This window comes from Ranitomeya imitator, chromosome 2 (assembly GCF_032444005.1).
Source record: "Ranitomeya imitator isolate aRanImi1 chromosome 2, aRanImi1.pri, whole genome shotgun sequence".
In the NCBI taxonomy this organism is placed as follows: domain Eukaryota; kingdom Metazoa; phylum Chordata; class Amphibia; order Anura; family Dendrobatidae; genus Ranitomeya; species Ranitomeya imitator.
Window position 1 is genome coordinate 637,031,816 of NC_091283.1, and position 23,390 is coordinate 637,055,205.

The 23,390-nt window shown below is 43.4% G+C and overlaps 1 protein-coding gene across 5 annotated transcripts in view; it reads left to right on the forward strand.

Moving 5' to 3' along the window:
• The first annotated feature begins 2,965 nt into the window (after positions 1-2,965).
• Positions 2,966-23,390, forward strand: part of LOC138665322 (glycine N-acyltransferase-like) — a 150,581-nt gene continuing 130,156 nt past the window's right edge. For 3 of the 5 annotated variants that reach the window (XM_069752693.1, XM_069752697.1, XM_069752695.1), the window contains exons 1-2: positions 2,966-3,209; positions 13,549-13,627. In XM_069752693.1, coding sequence (XP_069608794.1) covers positions 13,550-13,627 — 78 coding nt within the window. In that variant the 5' untranslated portion in view covers positions 2,966-3,209; position 13,549. Of the gene's footprint in view, positions 3,210-13,548; positions 13,628-23,390 lie in introns of those variants that run through there. The other 2 variants (XM_069752694.1, XM_069752698.1) reach the window with 2 other exon arrangements.

Below are 23,390 nucleotides of genomic sequence, written 5' to 3' on the forward strand. Positions count from 1 at the left end.
TGGGGCATATGGTTTCAGCTGAAGGGGTAAGACCATCCCCAGAGAAGATCGCAGTGGTACGAGACTGGCCCACCCCGAAGACAGTAATGGACGTAAGGACCTTCTTTGGACTGGCTAAGCGTCCTGTCTGGGGCAAAGAATCTGGAGATACAGTGGGGAGAACTGCAGGAACAGGCATTCCAAACTCTAAAAACTGCCCTGATGGAAGCACCAGTGTTGGCCTATGCTGACTTCTCGCAGCCCTTCATTCTGCATACAGATGGCAGCCTGCAAGGATTAGTAGCAGTGTTGTCACAAATCCAAGTTGGAAAAGAACGGGTGATTGCATATGCGAGTCGCTCCCTCCATGACTCTGAATGAAACCCCGCAATTACAGCTCATTCAAGTTGGAGCTACTAGCACTGGTGTTGGGTATGACAGAGAAATTTGCAGAGTACTTGGCAGGGTCCAAGGTGCTAGTACGTACTGACAATAACCCTTAGGCTCATCTGGAGAATTGGAAATTGGGGGCCCTGGAGCAGCGCTGGGTTGCAAGAATGGCAAAATATCAATATAAAATCACTTACCGTCGAGTAGCTGAAAACATCCATGCAGACGCATTGTTCAGAGTCACACACGAATAGCGTGGTCCCAATTGGGATGAAGAACTTGAGGATGAGGAAATTCCTGTCTCTGGGGAACTGTCAGGACGTTGGCAGCAACGCAGGACCAAGTGCAGGCAGATGTCCCAAAAAGTGTACTGAGAAAGCCTTGTGATGAATGAGTAAGGATCCAACAATAAGATGGAGAACTTGCGCAGATCCGGTCTTGAGTGGCCCAACAACAACTGCCCAGCAAGAGCGAGAGAGAAGCCCTGACCACCGGGGCCCTGCAAATACTTCAACAGTGGGAAAGGTTATATCTGAATGATGGGCTCCTATACTGAAAAATCCAGCACCAGAAAGCTTTGTCCGTTGCCTGGCAGGTAGTGATCCCTGAAGCCCTTGTACATGAAGTAGCAAGGAAGGCCCATGAAAAAGGAGCACATTTTGGTCCTGGGAAAACCCTGCACTGGTTGCAAAAAAAACAGTTTATCATCCCCTGCTGAAAATGGCAGTAGAAGAGGTGTGATGGCAGTGCAGGAGCTGTGAGCTGTCCAAGCCCCCAGAACAGAGAGCTCCTATCCAGACAGTGGTGACCTCAGCCCCGATGGACGCACTGATGATCGACTATGTAACGATTGGACCAGCCTGCCAAGATACAAACATTGATCATGGTGGATCATTTTACTAAATTTGCGGTACTGACCCCAACTCGAGACCAAACTGCAGAGTCCGCAGCCCATGCCATCTGTAAAAATTTCATCCAAGTATACGGTTGTCCGAAGAAGATACATTCAGATCAGGGAGCCTGCTTCCTGGGGTAAGTGATGGAAGAGCTGCATCGCTTATACCAGATTTAAAAGTCGTGGACAACCCTTTACCACCCTCAGGGCAACGGGGCCTGTGAACTATTCAACCGCACCTCATCCAAATGTTAGGACCCTGCAGGAGGATCGTACTGCCCGCCTGCCAGCATGGTTTGCCTGCAATGATCTGAGACCCTGTGAGTTTTACCTTTTCTCATTTAATCCCGTTATGTTATAATTACCTTTGCACATATTTCCAATTGTCTCATATTGTAACATCTTTATATACCCTTTTTAAAAACACTGCCTTAATCTTTTATGGAGTAAAATATTTAAAATACTTGATTCGTTCTCCTGCTCTAAAACGTACCCTAAGTCTTCTGAAGGGAATTACGCTACTGTTTTGGGTTGGCTTCGGACCCGTTTAATCGAAGCTGGTTGCAGCATACCTTGTTCTGTGCCTTTGGGAGTCGTTGTAGCGATGGCGGCGTTGATAATTATTGTTCCTGCCTGAGTGAGAGTAGTTATATCGCCTTGCTGCAGCGTACCCAATAGCCAGTACAAAGCAGGGAGCCTTTCTGGCGACTAATTACCGTAGGTACAGTACCTAATCTGACCTGAGGGTAAGGGGGGCGCCAGAGATCTGCAAGTTCAAGCGGAACTGTAAAGCGGGATATACATAAATCCCTGCAGTTCGTGGTATATTGAAGAGCAGTGGGATAACTAAAATAAGCCCCTGCTGTAAACTGATAGGCCAATAGCCTTGTGTGTGTTTTCTTCACTGTGTAGCAGTGGAGGGATAACTAAGATAAGCCCCCTGCACATGTGATAGCCGTCTGTTGGCCTAAAGTCACCCCGATCCGTGACGTAGGGGCTGACAGTCACGGTGTGAATCGTGACAATTGGTATGGTCAAAAACATACAAACCACCTTGGGAGGTAAAGGTGTTAAAGGGCTGGTGGACGGCAAAACAGGTCTGTCTAACAACACACTGCATCCTCATTGGCGAGGACTCTGCTCCAAAACTACTCCATAAAGCCACTGTACAGTATTATACAAGCAATCCTGGGTCCTCTTGTCCTCTTCATGTTTACCAGTACAGCTTAAATCACCTGCTTTGTGCCCATTACATCTATAAAGCTAATATACTTGTTAGATTTATGTGCATTATCATGCATTACTATAACTGATCTGCTCCTCTGCTTGTCTACATACAGCATGACGCCACCACATCCCCCCATAGAACTTGATGCCACCATATCCCCCATAGAGCATGATGCACATTCCCCCATAGAGTAAAATGTAAAATAGCGATGTTGATGTTACTGAAGATTAAAATGAGTTTGCTATTATGGTACCAGATTTTGCAGCTAAAGACATATGTTCCCAGTGTTCATTTCATGTTTTGATATATGTACTTTGGCTTTTGTCTGAGGGTATCAAAACAGTTTGTTTCAACCTTAGTAATATATTACAAATTGCACTAAAAACCTGTTTTACATTTCACTGATTTGCACCGGAATACATAATGATTAACTCACAGTACTAGCTAATCTGTTATTTTCATTAACCTGCCTCACTCACTCATGGGACTATCAATGATCCACAACAACTTACAAGGGCTCAACTCAACTGACCTCCTATGTGCCTGACTGCAGCCCCTTTACTGATGAAGCCAAGATATTACAACACAACCTGAATTTTTGCATCATCTACATCTGGCACCAGAGCAAAAGATCAGTGTCCCTTACCTCAACAGGTGGAAAGACAGCGCTCCCAAACCATCACATTACAGAGAAGGCCCGTATTCAGCGTTACACAGGTAAGCCAGATAGAGCTTATGGTGGTACATCTGTAGTGTCCCAAGGCTGAGGGTTCATGAATGCTAAACTATACAGGGTGTCAAAGGCTTTTATAGAATTTTGCTAATTATTGTAATTCTTTTAGGGGACATGCTATTCCATATATAAAACGCTTTAATATCTTTGTATTGGTTGCATTATGCCTGTCAGTTTGAGGCTTGGTACATGCTGCATTTATAGACACTACCTGATTAAAAAAAAAAATAATGCATATTACATGATGTACATAAAATATATGGTAGATACAGAGGCATACCAGCCAGGCAAAGGTGAATAGGATGTACTTTTGGCTTCTGAACACAAATTTGACTATTTATACTTTTGGCTTCTGTACTCTGAACAGGGCCTTTATAGGAATGTTAGGCTATGTGCCCATGTTGCGGATTCGCGTGCGGATTTTTTCCACACAGTTTTTGAGAAATCCGCAGGTAAAAAGCACTGCGTGTTACCTGCGGATTACCCACGGATTTCCTGCATGTTTTGCGTGGATTCCACCTCCGGTTTTACACCTGTGGATTCCTATTGAGGAGCAGGTGTAAACGCTGCGGAATACGCACAAAGAATTGGCATGCTGCGGAAAATACAACACAGCGTTTCCCATGGTATTTTCCGCACCATGGGCACAGCGGATTTGGTTTTGGATAGGTTTACATGGTACTGTAAACGCATGGAAAACTGCTGCGGATCCACAGCAGCCAATCCGCAACATGTGCACATAGCCTTAATGTGTATGTGAAGAGCCTTTCCACTTAGCCTTAGGCTGCCATCACACTAGCAGTATTTGGTCAGTATTTTACATCAGTATTTGTAAGCCAAAACTAGGAGTGGAACAATTAGAGGAAAAGTATAATTAAAACATATGCACAACTTCTGCATTTATCACCCACTCCTGGTTTTGGCTTATAAATACTGATGTAAAATACTGACCAAATACTGCTAGTGTGACGGCAGCCTTAGGGTGGGTAACCAGTGTAATGACTGGCACAAGATGGAGGCATCGGTGAAGCGGCTGGACAGAAATATGACCCTGGCTGCCGCATTCAAAATGGATTGGAGAGGAGAAAGTTTGGTAAGAGGGAGTTTGGTATGGGATGGGGAATAACTTGCTGATCACTGGAAGTCCGACTGCTGGGAGCCCCAGCAATCTCAAGATTGAGACTTAGAACTTAAAGAATAGAGTTCTGCATTCATAACTGCAGAGCAGGCTGCCAATCATTGTGCCTCAGTGTACTAACTGTAAAGTGAGCAGGGCATCTAATGGTTTTCTTTTCTGTCCTTAAAACTGGAAGTGAGCGGCTGTAGGGAGAATATAACTTCATTTTCTTCATGTAGTCATGTAATAATGGATTATGACCATATTTTTCCAGGTAATTAAACTGGGATTTATCTTTCAAAAGCGTGTATCCATATTGTATACACTTATCTTGATTTGTATCAATGTTACCTTGATATTGCATATTTCTTTTTATAAAGTACTTCTTTAACACATTTCTTAGTTTAAATAAATTAAATTTCTTAATCCCTATAAAGGCACCAAAGTGACCGAGTCCTGCTGCTGAGGCATGTACAGTTGTGCTCAAAAGTTTACATATCCCTGCAGAATTTTTGCTTTCTTGGCCGTTTTTCAGAGAATATGAATGATAATACCAAAACTTTTTCCCCACTCATGGTTAGTGGTTGGGTGAAGCAATTTATTGTCAAACTACTGTGTTTTCTCTTTTTAAATCATAATGACAACCCAAAACATCCAAATGACTCTGATCAAAAGTTTACATACCCCATTTCTTAATACCGTGTATTGCCCCCTCTAACATTAATGATAGCATGAAGTCTTTTGTGGTAGTTGTTGATGAGGTTCTTTATTTTCTCAGATGGTAAAGCTGCCAACTCTTCTTGGCAAAAAGCCTCTAGTTCCTGTATATTCCTGGGCTGTCTAGCATGAACTGCGCTCTTGAGATCTCCCCAGAGTGGCTCAATGATATTGAGGTCAGGAGACTGAGCTGGCCACTCCATAACATTCACTTTGTTCTGCTGTAGCCAATAACAGGTCGACTTGTCCTTGTGTTTTGGATAGTTGTCATGTTGGAACGTCCAAGAACATCCCATGCGTAGCCTCCGGGCTGATGATTGGAAATTTTTCTCTAGTATTTGCTGATAATGAGCTGCATTCATCTTCCCTTCATCTTTGACCAAGTTTCCTATGCTTTTGTAGCTCACACATCCCAAAACATCAGTGATCCACCAAGTTTTGAGGCTGGCCTCTGTGCTGTTTTGAATATTGTATACAAGTTACTTTGTGGCCTTTTCACAGTAATGGCTTTCTTCTGGCGACTCAACCATGCAGCCCATTTTTCTTCAAGTACCTCCTTATTTTGCATCTTGAAACAGCCACACTGCTAGTTTTCAGAGAGTCCAGTATTTCAGCTGATGTTATTTGTGGGTTTTTCTTTGCATTCCGAACAATTTTTCTGGCAGTTGTGGACAACATGTTTGTTGCTCTATGCGACCGTAGTTTTGTTTTTACAGAGGCCCCTGATTTTCTATTTGTTAATCACAGTTTCAACGCTGCTGACTGGCATTATCAATTCCTTAATATCTTTTTGTATCCCTTTCCTGTTTTATATACGGTAGTTTAACTACCTTTTCTCATAGATCCGTTGACAATTCTTTTGCCTTTCCCATGACTCGCAATCTGGAAAAACCAGTGACTGGATGAAAGATGCAAAAGTCTGTCTGGATCCCAGAAACTCACTCAGCTTTTATACGCACACACTGATTACAAGCAAACATGTCACAGGTGAGGATGTTACCTTTAGTAGCCATTCAAACCCATTTGTGTCAACTTCTGTGCTTGTTATCAGGCCAAAATCACCAGGGTATGTGAACTTTTGATCAGGGTAATTTGGATGCTTTGGGTTGTCACTATTATTTAAAAATAGAAAACACAGTAGTTTGACAATAAATGGCTTCATCCAACCATTAACCATGAGTAGAGAAAAAAGTTTTGGTGTTATCATTATATATTATATTCTCTGAAAAAAGGCCAAGAAAGCAAAAATTCTGCCAGGGTATGTAAACGTTTGAGCACAACTGTTTTTGGCATACTTGCAACCACTACTTACATATCAATTTATTTGCAGTGAGGTGCTGTCCTACACTTGCTATTTTTTTACACCATGTAATTATGGCTGCAGACCAGAATACAAAGTTTTAGTCTGTTTTTTTTTTCTAATTTCGCCTCTTCATTGCAGAGATATTCGCAATCAAATATTTATTACCTAGTAAGTTAACTTTAGCTAAATTCAAGTGGATGTTGTTAGATATTTTTTGTTAAGGGCTTGTACTTTGGCCTTCTATAAAACTCTGGCTAATCATAAGCAGGCAGTGACATAGAAGTGCAGAATGACCTGTGAAGATATCATCTGGGTCGCATGGCCTGTGTTTACAGGTCTTGCCAGCCGAAGTGTGCAGCTTAAATAAGCATTGAAGATATATTACACAGCAATGGATTGAGAAGCTATCATTATAAGGGATTTCTGGTTTGCATAAAGTCAACACCTTCCTCGGATGAGAAAAGAAAAGTGGCACACTGAAGACCAATATTAACAGCACAAGGGTCCATGCAATGGTCAATGCAATAGACTCTAAAACACTCTGTTCACAAAAGTAGGAACGTGAATAAAGCTAGAAAATACAGCACTAAATTGCTTCTGGATTGTTGAATTTGCTCTTGGAGGATGTTTAGATATCATTCTATATTCATGGCAGTGTTCTTAGCTAAAATTGTGAATGAGCCCAGTCCTGAATGAATAGAAACTCCACACATGAATAGTCACAGGATGCTTCACTATTGGCACCACACATGACTCATGGCAGAGTGCACTTTTTCTTCTCTGAGCAATCATTCTTCCAGAGGTCCCAAATAATCAGAAGTGGACTTTATTAGAGAAAATTACTTTACCTCAGTCCTGCAATTCTATCACTGTAAAGTTATCTTGTCTGATGAAGTCTGTGATGGCACAGCATTTAATCTTAATAATCCAGATGTAAATTCAGTAGGCCCAGAGACATATGTTATTATCTTTATGTTGACTTTTGAATTTATGGGTCTTTCTTTGGTTTGTCAAGAAACACAGACTGTTGTTCGTATGAACCTTCAACTTTGACTCTTAAGTTGACATGTGTGTTATAATCTTGGATGACAGGGATTCAAGGTAATTGAACAATAGAGGTTTGTTAATATGTTTATTACACATTGTCCAAGCTAGTTAGTTTGTTGACCTGCAAAACAGAGAAGAATTAGTTATGCAGATTGATTAAGTACTCAAACAATGAGCATTCTACTCATCCCATGACCTGTGGATGATGACCTGAGGCATAGAAGTGGGTATAAAAAGTGATTTCCTATCTTTTTGAAAAAATCAGAGATTCTTTACAAAACCACAGCCAGAAACACTCTACAGCACAGCAGCCAGAATATCATGTCTCCATCATGAGGGACACAGATTTGACATTCTACAGTATGCAAGCTTAGGGGACCATGGACCCAGCTGAAAGAATACAGATATGCTCCATTGACCATCACTGAACCCATGGATACTTTTGGGGGAGCCAGCATTGGGAGCCATTGTTCACCTGGCTCCATGGAGATGTTGGAGAAGCTAGGTTGTGACCCTCCAGTCACTTGGTCATGTGCCTCAATGGACTCTAAACTTTTCATTATTGCCTCTCCGTGTGTGCCACAGATGAGGGTAGTCAGTCTTGGTAGCTCCAAAGTCATAGCTGCTCTAATCCTGTCAAGTCAGTGGAAGTGTGAGATTCTGTAATTTTGTACCATCATGGAAATTTTTCTGGGACTGTTCTCTATGCTATTGTCTGTTTTGTGGTTCAATAAAGTATTTTCACTCTGCTTTACCCTCACCCTGTGTTGTCTAAGTAGTATCATGCCCAAAGTAAAAAGAGAGCGGGCATTTAATGGGATGATCCCTGGTCCATGCGGTCTCAGACCAGCAGACCAGAGCCCCCGCTGACCTTCCGTGTCTCCACAAAGCCCATTTGGGACATCTAGAAGAATGAATGTCCAGAGAAGAAAAGGTAAGCTCTACCAGGAGTCCTGTGTTATGCTAGCACTAAATCATCCAGAGACTAATAATTTGTGGAGTTGCTTTTCATCCAAGGGACTAAGCTCTCTCAAAGTTTTTCCTAAAAACATCCTCCAAGAGAAACTGCTTTTTTCCTGCATGACGGAGCACCAGGTCAAAAGGCAAAAGTGATAACTAAGTAGCTCAGTGAACAAAACATTGACATTTTGGGTCAATGGCTAGGAAACTCCCCAGATCCTAGTCCCATCGAGAACCTGTGGTCAAGCCTCAAAAGAGGGAGGACAAACAAAAACACAAAAAATGTGATAAACTCCAGTACTAATTAGACAATAATCGGTTGCCATCAATCAGGATTTGGCCAAGAAGCTGATACCCAGCATGCCAGGGCAAATTGCAGAATTCTTGCAAAATAAGGGTCAACACTGTAAATATAGAGTATTTGCATAAACATGATGAATTGGACAATTAAATATAAAAGTTTTTAAATATAAAAACTTATGAAATGGTTATAATTTTACTTCAGTAATAGAAACATCGGACTAAAAGGTCTAAATCCACTGAAGCAGTAAACTTTGTGAAAACCAAAATCTGTGTAATTCTCAAAACTTTTGGCCACAATCGTATTTCTTGTATCCTTATTTTTCTCACAATCATTTTGGGTTTTATTAGGATCATGTTAATCTTGTTGATCTTGATTCCCCAAATCTATAAACCTACAGAGGTGCTTGCAAATTTGTGAACTCTTCAGAATTTACTATACTGCTGCATAAATTTGACTTTGAACTCAGCATAAAGGTAGTTTTGACAGGCGTATGAAAAATTATCCAACTTTCATCCAGAAAATGTAGACGCTTTCCATACGTATTTTCATCTTGTGTCATCCGTGAGTCTGCATTTTACAACCATGTATGATACTTTTTCTACATCAACATGATCAGTATAGGACTTTTTCTGGTAAAAGGGGAGGAAGGGAAAAAAGCGCACAGATCTAAATGTAAATGTATAATAAGGTCGTAGGTGAATATAGGTGGCACTCACCTTTTATAAATCTTGATATCTTGCATATAGGTCACTTGGGACCATTAGGTGTTCTAAGGTGGATTTCTTCTGTAGTCGGTGTTGGGAGTCGAGTTTCCTCTGCTGCACAGGGGGAATCTCGATCCGTGTCTGCTGCGGTCTCCCATTCTGCATCGGCCACAGTGGAGCCTGCTCAGCGGAGACATCGCTCCCAGTGTCTCACTGAGACTGGTACTGTGCAAAGGGTTACTACTGCCTCTCTAGGCTCTGCTATGGTACCCTGCACTGATCTACAGCGAGCAGGCTTTTTTGGGTCTAAGTCCTGCTTTGCACACACTGAGCATGCCCAGGGCAAGATCTCTCAGTGGAGATCTAGGGTCACATGCTCAGGAAGGTCCTGTAGGTGCTAGGACTTAGTTCTGCTTTGCACACACTGAGCATTTCCAGGGCAAGATCTCTCAATGGAGATCTAGGGTCACATGCTCAGGTACTGCTGCAAATCCATTGGTCCTTCTTTGAAGGGTCCTGAACGTGCTGCAGCTATATAAGCTTCGCATGACCGCACGGCCATGCGCTAGTATACTATTGTTATCGTGTGTGTGTTGATGAGTGCAAGTCGTTCATTAAAAACCCATCCCTTGTGTATGACTGTTCGCGTAAGGTGTATGGTTGCAATCTAGCGCCCGGCTGAACTCACAGCCTTAACACACGAAGCAGCGTCTAACTGCTGTGACCGCCAGTGCAGCACCATGCGCTGTTAGTGCGCTTTCCTTACCCAAGTCTGGGTGGTTAGTGGCGTCCGCTAGTGTGGCACAGCATACACTTCTGTGCATAACAGTTACCTCAGATACCCCTATTGTGGTGTCGATCGCAAGAGGTCTACACTAACTCTAATCCTGTGTCCTAGGATAGAGTTCTGTGGTGCCTTGCTTGCGCTCTCTGTGCCGTACCGCGACCCTGTGACTTAACAGGGATCGCTTCCTTCACACAGGGTGAAGTTAACCCGTGTGTGTAATCACATTGTACCGCCATATAGTGCCGCCATTCACTTAGCAGCAGGTTCTATCCTGCACGGTGGATCCCGGGTGGCGAACGCACCAATCTTACTTAATAAATATATTCGGTGCGTTCCGCCAACCCTAACAGTCGGTATGCTGCAAATCCCTGGTAGCTAGTACATCACCCAGACCAAGTAACCATAGGAGTGTTATTCAATAAACTTTATACCTGTAGGTGTAGGATCCAAAGCTTCTTATTATCCAAAAAAAGTTTTTATTATTTCTCAAGAAAAAGTGCATACAACGCGTTTCGACAGTATAAATGACAATATACCTGAGGAAGACATTTATACTGTCGAAACGCGTTGTATGTACTTTTTCTTGAGAAATAATAAAAACCTTTTCTGGATAATAAGAAGCCTTGGATCCTACACCCCTGGGAGCGCAAATTGCCTGGTATAAAGTTTACTGAGTACAGGACTTTTGGAAGAGATCAGTGCATTCTTTTTTTCACGCAGACACTCAGTCCTTGTGAAAAAAAAGTAATCTTAAAAGCACTATTGAATTACATTTCATCAGTGCGCTACCCGATTTTACTCACCAGCACAGGTCCATATAATTCGCTCGTCTGAACAAGAACTTAAAATTATATAATTTGAAGGTGATCCCAGAAGTATCTTTTCTCCTTGCGGAGAGTGACATGTTAAGCATGTCGAGGTGAGGAGACTTAAAGCCGCAATGCTCCTCTGGGAAATATGCAAACTGTCTCTTCAGAGAGGAAGAGAACTAGAACTCTAGTGCCACCTATTGGAAGTAGCAATCCTAATAGTCAATGTCGACCCTTTACCGAGCCTTGTCACATGACTTAGGATAATAGCCAAACCAGAATCTCAATTTGCAGACACTGTGTTTCAGGGAGCTGCCCCTCGTCAGTGCAAAGTGGAGATCTGGTTTGGCTGATTGAGAGGCGTCTGACCAGGATCCAAGAAGTATTGTTTCTCCTTGTGGAGAGTGACATGATAAGCATTTAAATCATAAAAATCATAAAGGAATTACATAGTCATGTCAACTATGTAATTCCTTTATGATTTTTATGATTTAAGTTGTGCTGCTGTGATACCATAATTTCCCACGGGATCAATAAAGTGTATCGTATCATATCGTATCGTATCGTATGTCGAGGTGAGGAGATTTAAAGCCGCAATGCTCCTCTGGGAAGTAGCAATCCTAACAGTCAATGTCGACCCTTTAACGAGCCTTGTCACATGACTTAGGATAAAAAACAAAACCAGAATCTCAATTTGCAGACACTGTGTTTCGGGGTACTGCCCCTCGTCAGTGCAAAGTGGATACCTGGTTTGGCTGAGTGAGAGGCGTCTGACCGGGATCCAAGAAGTATCTCTTTTATCCTAAGTCATGTGACAAGGCTTGTTAAAGGGTCGATATTGACTGCTAGGATTGCTACTTCCAATAAGTGGCACTAGAGTTCTAGTCCTCTTCCTCTCTGAAGAGACAATTTGTATAATTTGAAGGTGAACTTTGAGTCTGGGTTTTTTCAGTGTGATGACTGTTACGTGTGGGTAGGTGACCTATTTTATTTTTAAAGAACAGGGATCTATCAAAATGTGATTTTCATATCACGTTTGTGAAAGTTCATCATGGTAAGATCAAAGAAGACTTTTCAGGAGTATAGTTATTGATGCTCATTAGGCTGTAAAAGATTAGAAAATCAGTTCTAAAAAGTTTGGACCAATCCACAATTAGGCAGATTTTGCACAAATAAAGGAAGTTCAATATCATTATTACCCTCCACAAGTGTGATTGACAAACGAACCACTACAATAGCAAACTACAATACTCCACCAGGTCACAAAGGAACCCAAGGACACCTGTTTTGTTGCATCTATGCCAGGATGGCTTGTTATTGATGGAACAATGAATTCTGAAATTCATTTAATTGTAAATAAAAATGTCAGGACATCTGTCCATGAGCTGAATCTCAAGAACTTCTGCATCATGCAGCGAGACAACAACTGAAAGCACACAAGTAATTCTATAAAGGAATAGTTACCGAAGAAGGTTAAAAAATTTTGGAGTGGCCAATTCCTGACCTTAATCCAATAGAAATGTTGCAGAAGGACCAGAAATTAGCAGTCCTTGGAGAAAACCCACTAACAAGACAGAGTTAAAGCTGTTGTATAAGAAGGAATGTGCTGGATTCCTCCAAGCTGATGTGCTGGGCTACTTAACAAACATCAGGAAGATTTGTGTACCTGGGCAAAACTTTTTCTATTCCTTGGAGGATTCAAGGTATTTGGATGCAATTAAGACTTATGTTGTTCTCATCCTGATGTCATTTTACATTGCCCAGTTGTCTTATAGGTCATTATAGTCCCCCCTTTTTTTACATAGTAATTTTGGTGTCAGATATGCGTTTGTCTTTGCCTGTGTGTAACATGGGTGGTATAAATGTGGTTGGATTAGAAACATTTCAAGCACATGTGTACTTATTTAGTGGTGCTTCAGCGCTTAGACTTTTTGTATATCAATGTTTTACTACTTTTTTTCAATCGAGTGCAGATACCTGATTTCTCTATTACGGCTGACTTGTTATGAGTTACCTCTTATTGTGCTTGTGTGAATATTATGTAGCATTTTTTATGTTAATAACCTATTTTATGATATTGTTGTTTTGACAGTCTGTACATAACTTCCCAAAGTCAATATTGTTTTGTGACACCACACCATTTGATCACATAAATACCATTTAGTTACACAAAAATACTTCTGCAATTTCAAGAAAGATAATAATTTAATTTGCAGCTCACAATAAAACTGGCATATTACAATGTTGGCTTGTATTGTGTTGAGCATTTTTCTTAGTTTTACTATGTTGTTCACAGGTGGAAACCAAACATTAGGGGGCCAATAAGAAGCAAGAGTTTGGAGAACCATTCACACACATTTGCACCTAAGTTTTACCAGACCAAGGAAAATCCTGTACAAACATAAAATCAGCTCTGAAAAAGAACATTTTATTTCACAATTTATATATTTTATAGTATGAAACTTACTGTGAACAATGCGTATATGCAGGTGATCCTTGTAATTTAATTGCCTTCTGTGATCTTGCCTTTTTTCAAAAATTTTGATTTTTTAAAAATTTTTTCCCCCTTGTTTAGAATGCTAGTCCTGACTTGTTCTTCAAAGCTTGCCGCTCTCAGAAAATTACTGACTCAGAACTTTCCAGAGTCTTTAAAGGTAAGAAGGGAAATATAGATATTTATGTTTTACTTTTTGTATGTGAACCAATAGCTATCATTTGTACTTTTAATGTTTTTTTTTTTACCATAATTGATTTAATATATTTTTCTCGCTTATACAGCTCTATTAATTTACACAGCGCTTTAAAGACATCAGCACCACTGTCTCCAATGGGCCTCACAATCTACATTTCCCATCAATATGTCTTTTGGAGTAATTTGGATCCATCATAAGCCTTTTACGGGAGCCCAACCAATCTAAAAAATAAGAGCCTTAAGTCAAATTAATGTTAGTAAGATCACTATTGACTACCCATGTTGCACTGGTTCGTCTTCATTGCCTTGAACTAGAAATATAGAAATAGCTGAGTGATCAAGACCATCTCTGTGGTGGGAATATCGACCTATCTTGGTGTCAGACCCCCACCAATTAGACCATTATGACTTGTGCAGTGAAACAGATATGCTGTGTTATGCCTTGATCCAGGGTCTGATGGGTGAATGTAACTTCTTAATTTAGTGGTGGGGGTTTATGCTTATGTCAAGTACTGCTCCCTCACTCCCTTCCTACATTGAACAGGGAAATAACCAATTTAGACAGCACTGTTCAACTTCAAATTCCCCATTCCCCAATTGGAATTTCTTCTTACCAGGGTCATGTACAGCCAGTTTTTTGCCTGGTAGTTTAGGCCACATTACGAATGCTGTATACGAGGCTCTTGGATCTTGGCATAGGCTACAACAATGATATGATATCACCACACTTCCATCACACTTCATTGCACCAAGCTGTTGGAGACCCTGCAATCCTCAGAATAAATGCTTACACACTTTCAAATATTTTGTAGCAGCTAGTGTATTATAGAGGCCTGATCCAGAGGCCACCAAAAATTCTTCTGCTCCTACTGTCCATATAGTAGGGGATATCTCACATTCAAATAGTTTGTAGCATCTAGTGTTTTATAGAGGCCTGGTCTAGAGGCCACCAAAAAATTCTTGTGTTCCTAACGTCATACAGTAGGGAACATCTGACTTTCATATTGTTTCTTGTCATTCAGGCCTCATCCACACTCAAACAATTCTTTCTTCTGTGACTAACGCAATACAGAACACCATATTTCACCTTGGCGTTTATACAGCCGCTGAAATTCAGCTGTTTGCAGACGCAGTGCAGAGTATAAAATCAAATTTTTTGTTGCTAATACGTGCTCCTACCACACTACCACACTATGCCTGGAAAAAAGCGAGGCCATGGTGGAAGGGGAATTAGGGGGTTTGCGACCACTACAGATGTAAAAAATATATCAATCAGGGATCAACCCTATGCATACAAAGTGTACATAAAGGATAAAAAAGAGCAAAAGAATATGCATAAAAATGGGGATCACCTGAACAACAATAATTTTTTTAATTGGATACCAAAAAAACAACAAAACATGAGACACACAATAAAAACAATAAAAAATGCAAATGGGCACTAAAAAGAAACCTTTGACCAATGGTGGTAACCCCAGACAAAACTCACATAGCACAACCATGAAATAACATAATCAAAAGATAACATTAGACATAGTCAATATCTTATGTGACGTTGCTCTCACTGCATGTGTTGGGGGACACTCGCTTGGCAAGGGGATAAATACACACGGTCATGGTTTTTAAAGCAAAAACAGTCTATTTGGTTTATTCAGGTATCATAAACCATAGAAACGTGAACCAAAGGCAAACAGTCTTTACATAAGGCTTCACATCAGTAGTTTGTGGCAACTAAACACGCTGGTCCTGCTCTGACCAGTTGTCCTGGGTGACCACACAGTTCATGGTACATCATAAGCACCAACAGTCTGTTAAGGTACCTTATGGAGCTCCTGCTCCACCTGCTGACTCCTTGTCAGTCCACTCTTCCTGGGAAAGCTGCCTTACGGGGATCACCAACTTGCCTGACAGACATACACCAGTCGGTTCCAGAGCCACCGAAGGATGGTAGCTTCCCCCAACACAGAAGCCATCACAGACCGTCCAGGACCACGGTCTCTCCAGGTGCTTACAGGAAGTCTCCACTCACAGGAGCTTCCAACACAGACCGTCCAGGTCCACGATCTCTCTGCGCTATTCAGAACGTCCATCCCCCCCTGGGACCGTCCAACACACAGACATGTGGCCTGTTCGGGTGCTATTCAGGACATTCGTCCAACACCCAGGCCACCAGGTCCAAAGCCCCACCACGTGCTATTCAGGGAGATAGCACTACTAACGCATAGGCTTTTCCAGGACCTACAGCACAGACCATTCAGGTCCACACTCTCAACACACACTCAACACCATGTGACCCACACCCTGGTCACATTATGAAGCTATAACCACCCCCACAGATGGGAGGTGTGTGTGGCTGGTTTGACCTGCCCAGCTCTCAGAACTAGCCCTGCCAGCCTCCCTCTTTAAACAACATAATTTACTTGTAGGACTACAGGTCCCAGAACATCCTTACTTCAGGCTGACAGTGCAGAGTGTCTTCCTCTGTGACACACATACCAGCCATTCACAATACTGCCGGATTTTGACTCAGTACCACAGTTATGCCTGCAATTGCCGTGCATTCCTATGGCCTCAATACGCCTCCATGCGTATTCTGGGGAGACCATGCAGTGACCCTTACCTGTAACAGGGGTGACTGCATCACACTTATGCACTAGAATAGTTGGACAAATGTAAGCAACAGACATATAAGTCCATACTATAGCCCAATAGGTGAATCCTATTAGAAGATGATTGGTATGTTGCCAGCCCTAGTATAGAAATCAGTTGTTTAAGGGATAAATAACACATGGAGAAACCTTCAAAAAGGTACCCCAATGAGAAATATCAAAGTTGTTACCAAATAGAGAACCCGTCAATGTGTTCAAAAAATGAGGCCACGGCAGCTAGAGATCACCATGTGGAGTTAAAGTGCTAAGTGCAGCCTGGGCGAAGGGATGCCTATGCAAAGACATCTGAGAACCTCTGTTACTGGATGGCCTAATCAACTACCTTTTGAGGCCCAGAAAGAGCATATGCTCGAGTGGATGGCAAGCTTCAAATGTACTCTCCTCCTCTTCCTCCACCATCACACTCATTACAGTCCACAGAGGTGGCACCCAAAGTCCCCTTGCTTCCCCTGTGTCCCAACTCTCAAACTGTACAACTGACTGTACAGAACTACAGATGAGTCTGAAGAGACTCAGTGTAATAATTATAATGGATAACTCAGGAGTTACTTTGCGTGGAGCAAGATATCTACAGAGCACAGTTAGTAGGTGGTAAAGTCTATATTATATCACACAGTGTTCCTACCAAGTGCAGAGAAAACACAAGTCCATAAACACTCGGTGTTAATATTGAATTCAACCTAACAGAGTCTGTAGGAAATTTCAGAGGGAAATGCAATCAAACGAAGCAGTCTGTGAAGCACAGTTATACTTGGAGAAACTTGACACAAGTAAGTCCTTGTTTAGTCCATACACAAATAACTATAATATATATATATATATATATATATATATATATATATATATATATATATATATATAAAGCCAGTTCAAATAATAATGTATTATTGCATCCAGGGAGGCCTGGGTAGGAAGTCTCAGGTATTTGCAGAGAAGCACCAGCTTACGTGTACCACAAATGCAGGTGAGAGCAACACGAAGCAGGATGAATACTGGAAACCAGTGTACACAGCAGAAACTATCCTCACAGGTTCACAGCAGCAGGTAGAAAGCCAGGAAGCCAGCAGGGTCAGGAGCTGGACACAGGAAGAATACCCTAGCACAGACTAACGGCTGGGGTAGAGATATAAAGCAGGAAGACAAGGGGCACATGAGACAAAAGACGCCATCTTGAAAGAGGGCAGGAATGCCCAAAAGGTAATAAAAAATGTTCAGAGTCCTGACACTCAGATATCTGAGGCTCACATGGACTGTACTGTGCTGTCAGGTCAGGAAGAGGAGGAGGGTGACTTCAAGGGCGAGGAATGTGATAACAGAGAATAATGATGATGAGGTGTTAGATCCCTGTTGGTGTGAACTTAGAGGAACACAGCTGAGTAGGTCATCTGAAGAGGAAGACGAGGAGGTTACATTGCGCCATATGTCGCAGACACGTAGTGATGCAGCCATGATGAACAATGCATCCTCAGCCACAACTGTGGCTGTGACCAAGAGCATCCGCGGGTCTGCAGCTTGCAGGGGTGGCAAGGGATGCCTAGCTTTGGCCTTTTTTGACACTGCAAAGGATGAGCCAACTCTCGTAATTTGCCAACTTTGCTAAAAAAAAATGAGTAGCGTTAAAAAATGCAAAAATTTGACTACTACATGTACGAACGTTCACATACTTAATCAACATGTGTTACTCTTGGAATCCCACTGTGCTAAAATGCAGACCAGCGAACTTCAACAACCATCAGCCACGCTATCAATTGCATCTGCTGCTTCTTCCTCCTCCTCTGTAACCGTACCAACTATTGAGATGCAGGTCTTTGACTGCAGAACTTCGGGTTCTTTACCCGCTCCTGTCACGCTGACTGAGAGCCCGCTGTCAGCTGTAATAGCATTTTCAGTTGACAGGTGGATGCGCTTATCTGTTATAATTCCACCAGCGGCACTAAAAACCCGCTCGGACAGAATGCTAGCAGCAGGGCAGGCCAGGACATTCAAGGCGTAGAGAGCCAGTTCATGCCATGTGTCAAGCTTGGATACCCAATAATTAAAAGGCACAAAGGAATCCTGGAGGACGTTTGTATGATCAGCAAGGTACTTCCTCAGCATCTTCCCAAATATTGCACTTCTTGTGACAGCACCCCTTGCCTCTGTCCCGGCACGATGGGAGGGCCTGAGAAAACTGTCCCAGAACTTTGCCATTGTTCCCCTGCCTGAGCTGGATTGTACTTCTGTCTCTCTCGCTTGGACTCCTTGGTTGTACAACATACTCTAACGTCTGCTGCCAGCGTTCTCACATGGGAATTTTCTAAGTAATCCTGCAACAAGGGCCCTCTGGTACTACTACATTTTAGTACACATCTATGCCTCTGGCAGAAGAGGTTGAAAGTTCTCCTTGTAGCATGGGTCTAGAAGTGTCACCAACCAGTAATGAGTGTTACCAAAATTTTTTATAATGCGAGGGTCACGTGAAACGCAGCGTAACATAGTCAGCCATGCATGCCAGACCACTAACAGGCAAGACTTCCGTGTCCTCACCAACAGGACGATTGACCATGCTGTCCTCCTCATCTTCCTCCTCCTCCCTGTCCTCAGGCCATCCCTGCTGAACAGACGATATGACAGCTGTGCTTGTAGTACCATTTATAGCATATGAAAATAGCTCCTGTTCTTCCTCCTCATTGCCTACGAATCCACACTGGGAAGCCATGAGGCCGGGCTGAGTGTAATCCCCCTGTATGGTTCCTTGATCCATGTCCTCATGCTCTGCCTGCAATGCATCTTCTTTAATTGTGAGCAGAAAGGTTTTCAGAATGCTGAGAAGCGGGATGGTGACGCTAATTATGGCATCGCCGCTCACCATCTTGGTGCAGTCCTCAAAGTTTTGTAGATGGTTCATATGTCTGACATCCATGTCCACTCCTGAGGTCTTATGTGTGGAGTCTGAACTGAATATTGACAGCCTTGTTGATGTTGGTAATCAACAACTGCCCTCTTCTGCTCACAAATCCTTTCCAACATATGCAGCATAGAGTCCCAGCGCGTGGGGACATAACACACCATTCGGTGAGCCGGAAACTGCAAACGCTGCTGAAGCACGGCAAGGGCGGCTGAAGCTGTAGCTGACTTTCTAAAACAGGCAGGCAGACGGCTTACTTTCACTAGCAGATCCGTCAGCTCCAGGTAGCTTTTAAAAAAAATGTTGAACCATGAGGTTAAACACATGGGCCAAGCAAGGCATGTGTATGAGCTCACCTTGTCTCAGAGCCGCCACCATGTTCCGGGCATTGTCACACATGACCATGCCTGGCTGTAGGTTCAGTGGTGTCATCCAAATATCTGACTGCTCTTTCAGCGCAGTCCACAACTCTTCAGCATTGTGCGGTTTGTCACCTATGCAGATCAGCGTCAGCATAGCCTGTTAGTGCTTGGCTGAGGCAGTACTGCAGTGCTTCCAGCTTCTGACTGATGTGTTGATTTCAGAGATGGAGGCTGAAGAGGAGGAGGAGGTGCAGGAGCTGTAGACTGTGGGGGCATCCCTGATTGACGTAGGGCCGGCAATCCTCAGCGTGGGGAGGATGTGTTCCATCCCGGCTTCCACTATGTTAACCCAGTGTACTGTCAGTGAGATGTACAGTCCCTGGCCACAAGCACTTGTCCACATGTCCGTGGTTAGGTGGACTTTCCCTGTAACAGCATTGTTGAGGGCACGGGTAATGTTGTGGGACACATGCTGGTGTAATGCCGTTACGGCACACCGGGAGAAATAGTGGTGACTGGGGACCGAGTACCTTGGGACGGCCGCCGCCATCAGGTAATGGAAAGCTTCCGTCTCAATGAGCCTAAAAGGCAACATTTCGAGCGCAAGCAGAAGAGAAATGTTAGCGTTTAAGACTGTGGCCTGTGGGGCGTTGGCTGGGTATTTACGCTTGCGTTCCAATAACTGGGGTATAGACACCTGAAGGCTGTGCTGGGACAAGGACGTGGACGGGCTTGATGATGGGGCTTCTTGAATGTGAGCAACAACAGGTGCAGGGCTAGAGGCATCTTCACATGCACGGTGGACTGGGGATTGGCTTCTACACAAAACCGTGGAAGAAGCAGTGCTGTCACCTGCAGACAGTGTTCCTGAAGCCTGGGGTTCGGCCCACAAAGCCGGGTGCTTTGCTGCCATGTGCCTGATCATGCTGGTGGTGGTCAGGGTTGCAGTTTTGCTACCCCTGCTGAGGTGGGCATGGCAGGTGCTGAAAATGGCCTGTTTGGGGTTATCGGCAGAGTCTTTAAAAAATAACCAGACTCAGGAAGATGTAACAGTTGGAATGGCAACTTCCCTGATGTTTGTGTTATGGGGAACGGATGCACGCCTTCAGTCTGCTTCTTCCTGCCCGTTGGGGTGATATGCCTTCTTCCGCATGTGTGCTGCTGTCCTCGCTCTGCATGTCCTCCTGCCAGGTTGGGTCAGTCACTATGTCATCCTCCACCTTGTCTTCCACATCCGCACCCTGCCCCTCCTCCTGACTTTCTGGCAATTGTGTCTCATTACCGTCCATCTCTTGTGACACTTTCCCACCATCGCCTTCGTGTGACCATGGCTGGTCAAAGCTTTGGGCATCGCTACATGCGATCTCATCTGGCCCCACTTCAAGTTGTTCGGCCGAGAGTACGGAATCTTGAAAGGGAAAACTGAACAGCTCTTCGGAGTGTCCAAGTGTGGGAACAGTTGTCTCAGGCACTCGGCATGGCGGGAAGAAGGAGGATCAGGGTGAGGAATATCCGGGCCACACTCACGGCTACTCAGACTTGACCGTATGGAAGACATGGTGGTGGTGATGGCTAAGTGACTGGAAGCATTATCTGCTATCCAACCAACAACCATTTCACACTGCTCTGGCTTCAATAGTGGTGTGCTGCGGTCCCCTAGAAACTGGGACAGGAAGGTCGAGTGAGAAGATGTGGGAATTTGTTGTGGCCCACTTTCACCTTGGCCACTGCCTTTCCTCTGCACGCATGATCAGCATCACGTCTACTTCCCCGTCCCTTGCCCCTTGCCTTGCCCATTTTAAATGGAATACTGCACTATTTCAAAAGCTCAACACAAATGTATTTATTTGGAGCTAAATTATATCTGATCAGTATGCCTGCAAAGCTACGATTTTTCAAACACAAACACCAGGCCTCAGCCTGACATAACAGACTGTATTACATTTTTTTTAGGGTTTTGTTGAATTTTTAAAATAAAAAAAAAGAGTGAAACAAGGCTATCAGACAAAACTATGAAACTTATGCCTGTCAAGCTACAGTTTTTCCAACACAAATACAACAGGCCTCAGCCTGACATAACAGACTATGAAATTTTTTTTAAGGTTTTGTAGAATTTTTAAAATAAAACAAAAAGAACAAGGCTAGCAGACAGAACTATGAAAATTATGCCTGTCAAGCTACGGTTTTTCCAACACAGATACAACAGGCCTCAGCCTGACATAACAGACTGTATTACATTTTTGTTTAGAGTTTTGTTGAATTTTTAAAATAAAAAAAAAGAGTGGAACAAGGCTAACAGACAGACCTCTGAAACTTATGCCTGTCAAGCTATGATTTTTCCAGCACAGATACAACAGGAATCAGCCTGACATTGCGTTCCAATGACTGAGGTATAGACAACTGAAGGCTGTGCTGGGACAAGGACGTGGACAGGCTTGATGATGGTGCTGCTTGAATGTGGGCAACAACAGGTGCAGGGCTAGAGGCATCTTCACATGCACGGTGGACTGGGGATTGGCTTCTATGCAAAACCGTGGAAGAAGCAGTGGTGTCACCTGCAGACAGTGTTCCTGAAGCCTGGGGTTCGGCCCACAAAGTTGGGTGCTTTGCTGCCATGTGCCTGATCATGCTGGTGGTGGTCAGGGTTGCAGTTTTGCTACCCCTGCTGAGGTGGGCATGGCAGGTGCTGAAAATGGCCTGTTTGGGGTTATCGTCAGAGTCTTTAAAAAATAACCAGACTCGGGAAGATCTAACAGTTGGAAAGGCAGTGTCCCTCATATTGGTGTTATGGGGAACGGATGCACGCCTTCTGTCTGCGGCCACCTCACTGCTTCTTCCTGCCCGTTGGGGTGATATGCCTTCTTCCCCATGTGTGCTGCTGTCCTCGCTCTGCATGTCCTCCTGCCAGGTTTTGTCAGTCACTATGTCATCCACCACCTCGTCTTCCACATCCGCACCCTGCTCCTCCTCCTGACTTTCTGGCAATTGTGTCTCATTACCGTCCATCTCTTGTGACACTTTCCCACCATCGCCTTCGTGTGACCATGGCTGGTCAAAGCTTTGGGCATCGCTACAGTCGATCTCATTTGGCCCCACTTCAAGTTGTTCGGCCGAGAGTACGGAATCTTGAAAGGGAAAACTGAACAGCTCTTCGGAGTGTCCAAGTGTGGGATCAGATGTCTCCGGGCACTCGGCATGGCTGGAGGAAGGAGGATCAGGGTGACGAATATCCGGGCCACACTCACGGCTACTCAGACTTGACCGTGTGGAAGACATGTTGGTGGTGGTGGCTAAGTGACTGGATGTATTATCCGCTATCCAACCAACAACCGTTTCACACTGCTCTGGCTTCAATAGTGGTGTGCTGCGGTCCCCTAGAAACTGGGACAGGAAGGTCGAGCGAGAAGATGTGGGTATTTGTTGTGGCCCTCTTTCACCTTGGCCACTGCCTTTCCTCTGCATGCACGATCAGCATCACGTCCATTTCCCCAGCCCTTTGCCCCTTGCCTTGCCCATTTTAAATGGAATACTGCACTATTTCAAAAGCTCAACACAAATGTATTTATTTGGAGCTAAATTATATCTGATCAGTATGCCTGCAAAGCTACGATTTTTCAAACACAATCACCAGGCCTCAGCCTGACATAACAGACTGTATTACATTTTTTTAGGGTTTTGTTGAATTTTTAAAATAAAAAAAAAGAGTGAAACAAGGCTATCAGACAAAACTATGAAAATGATGCCTGTCAAGCTACGGTTTTTCCAACACAGATACAACAGGCCTCAGCCTGACATAACATACTTTAT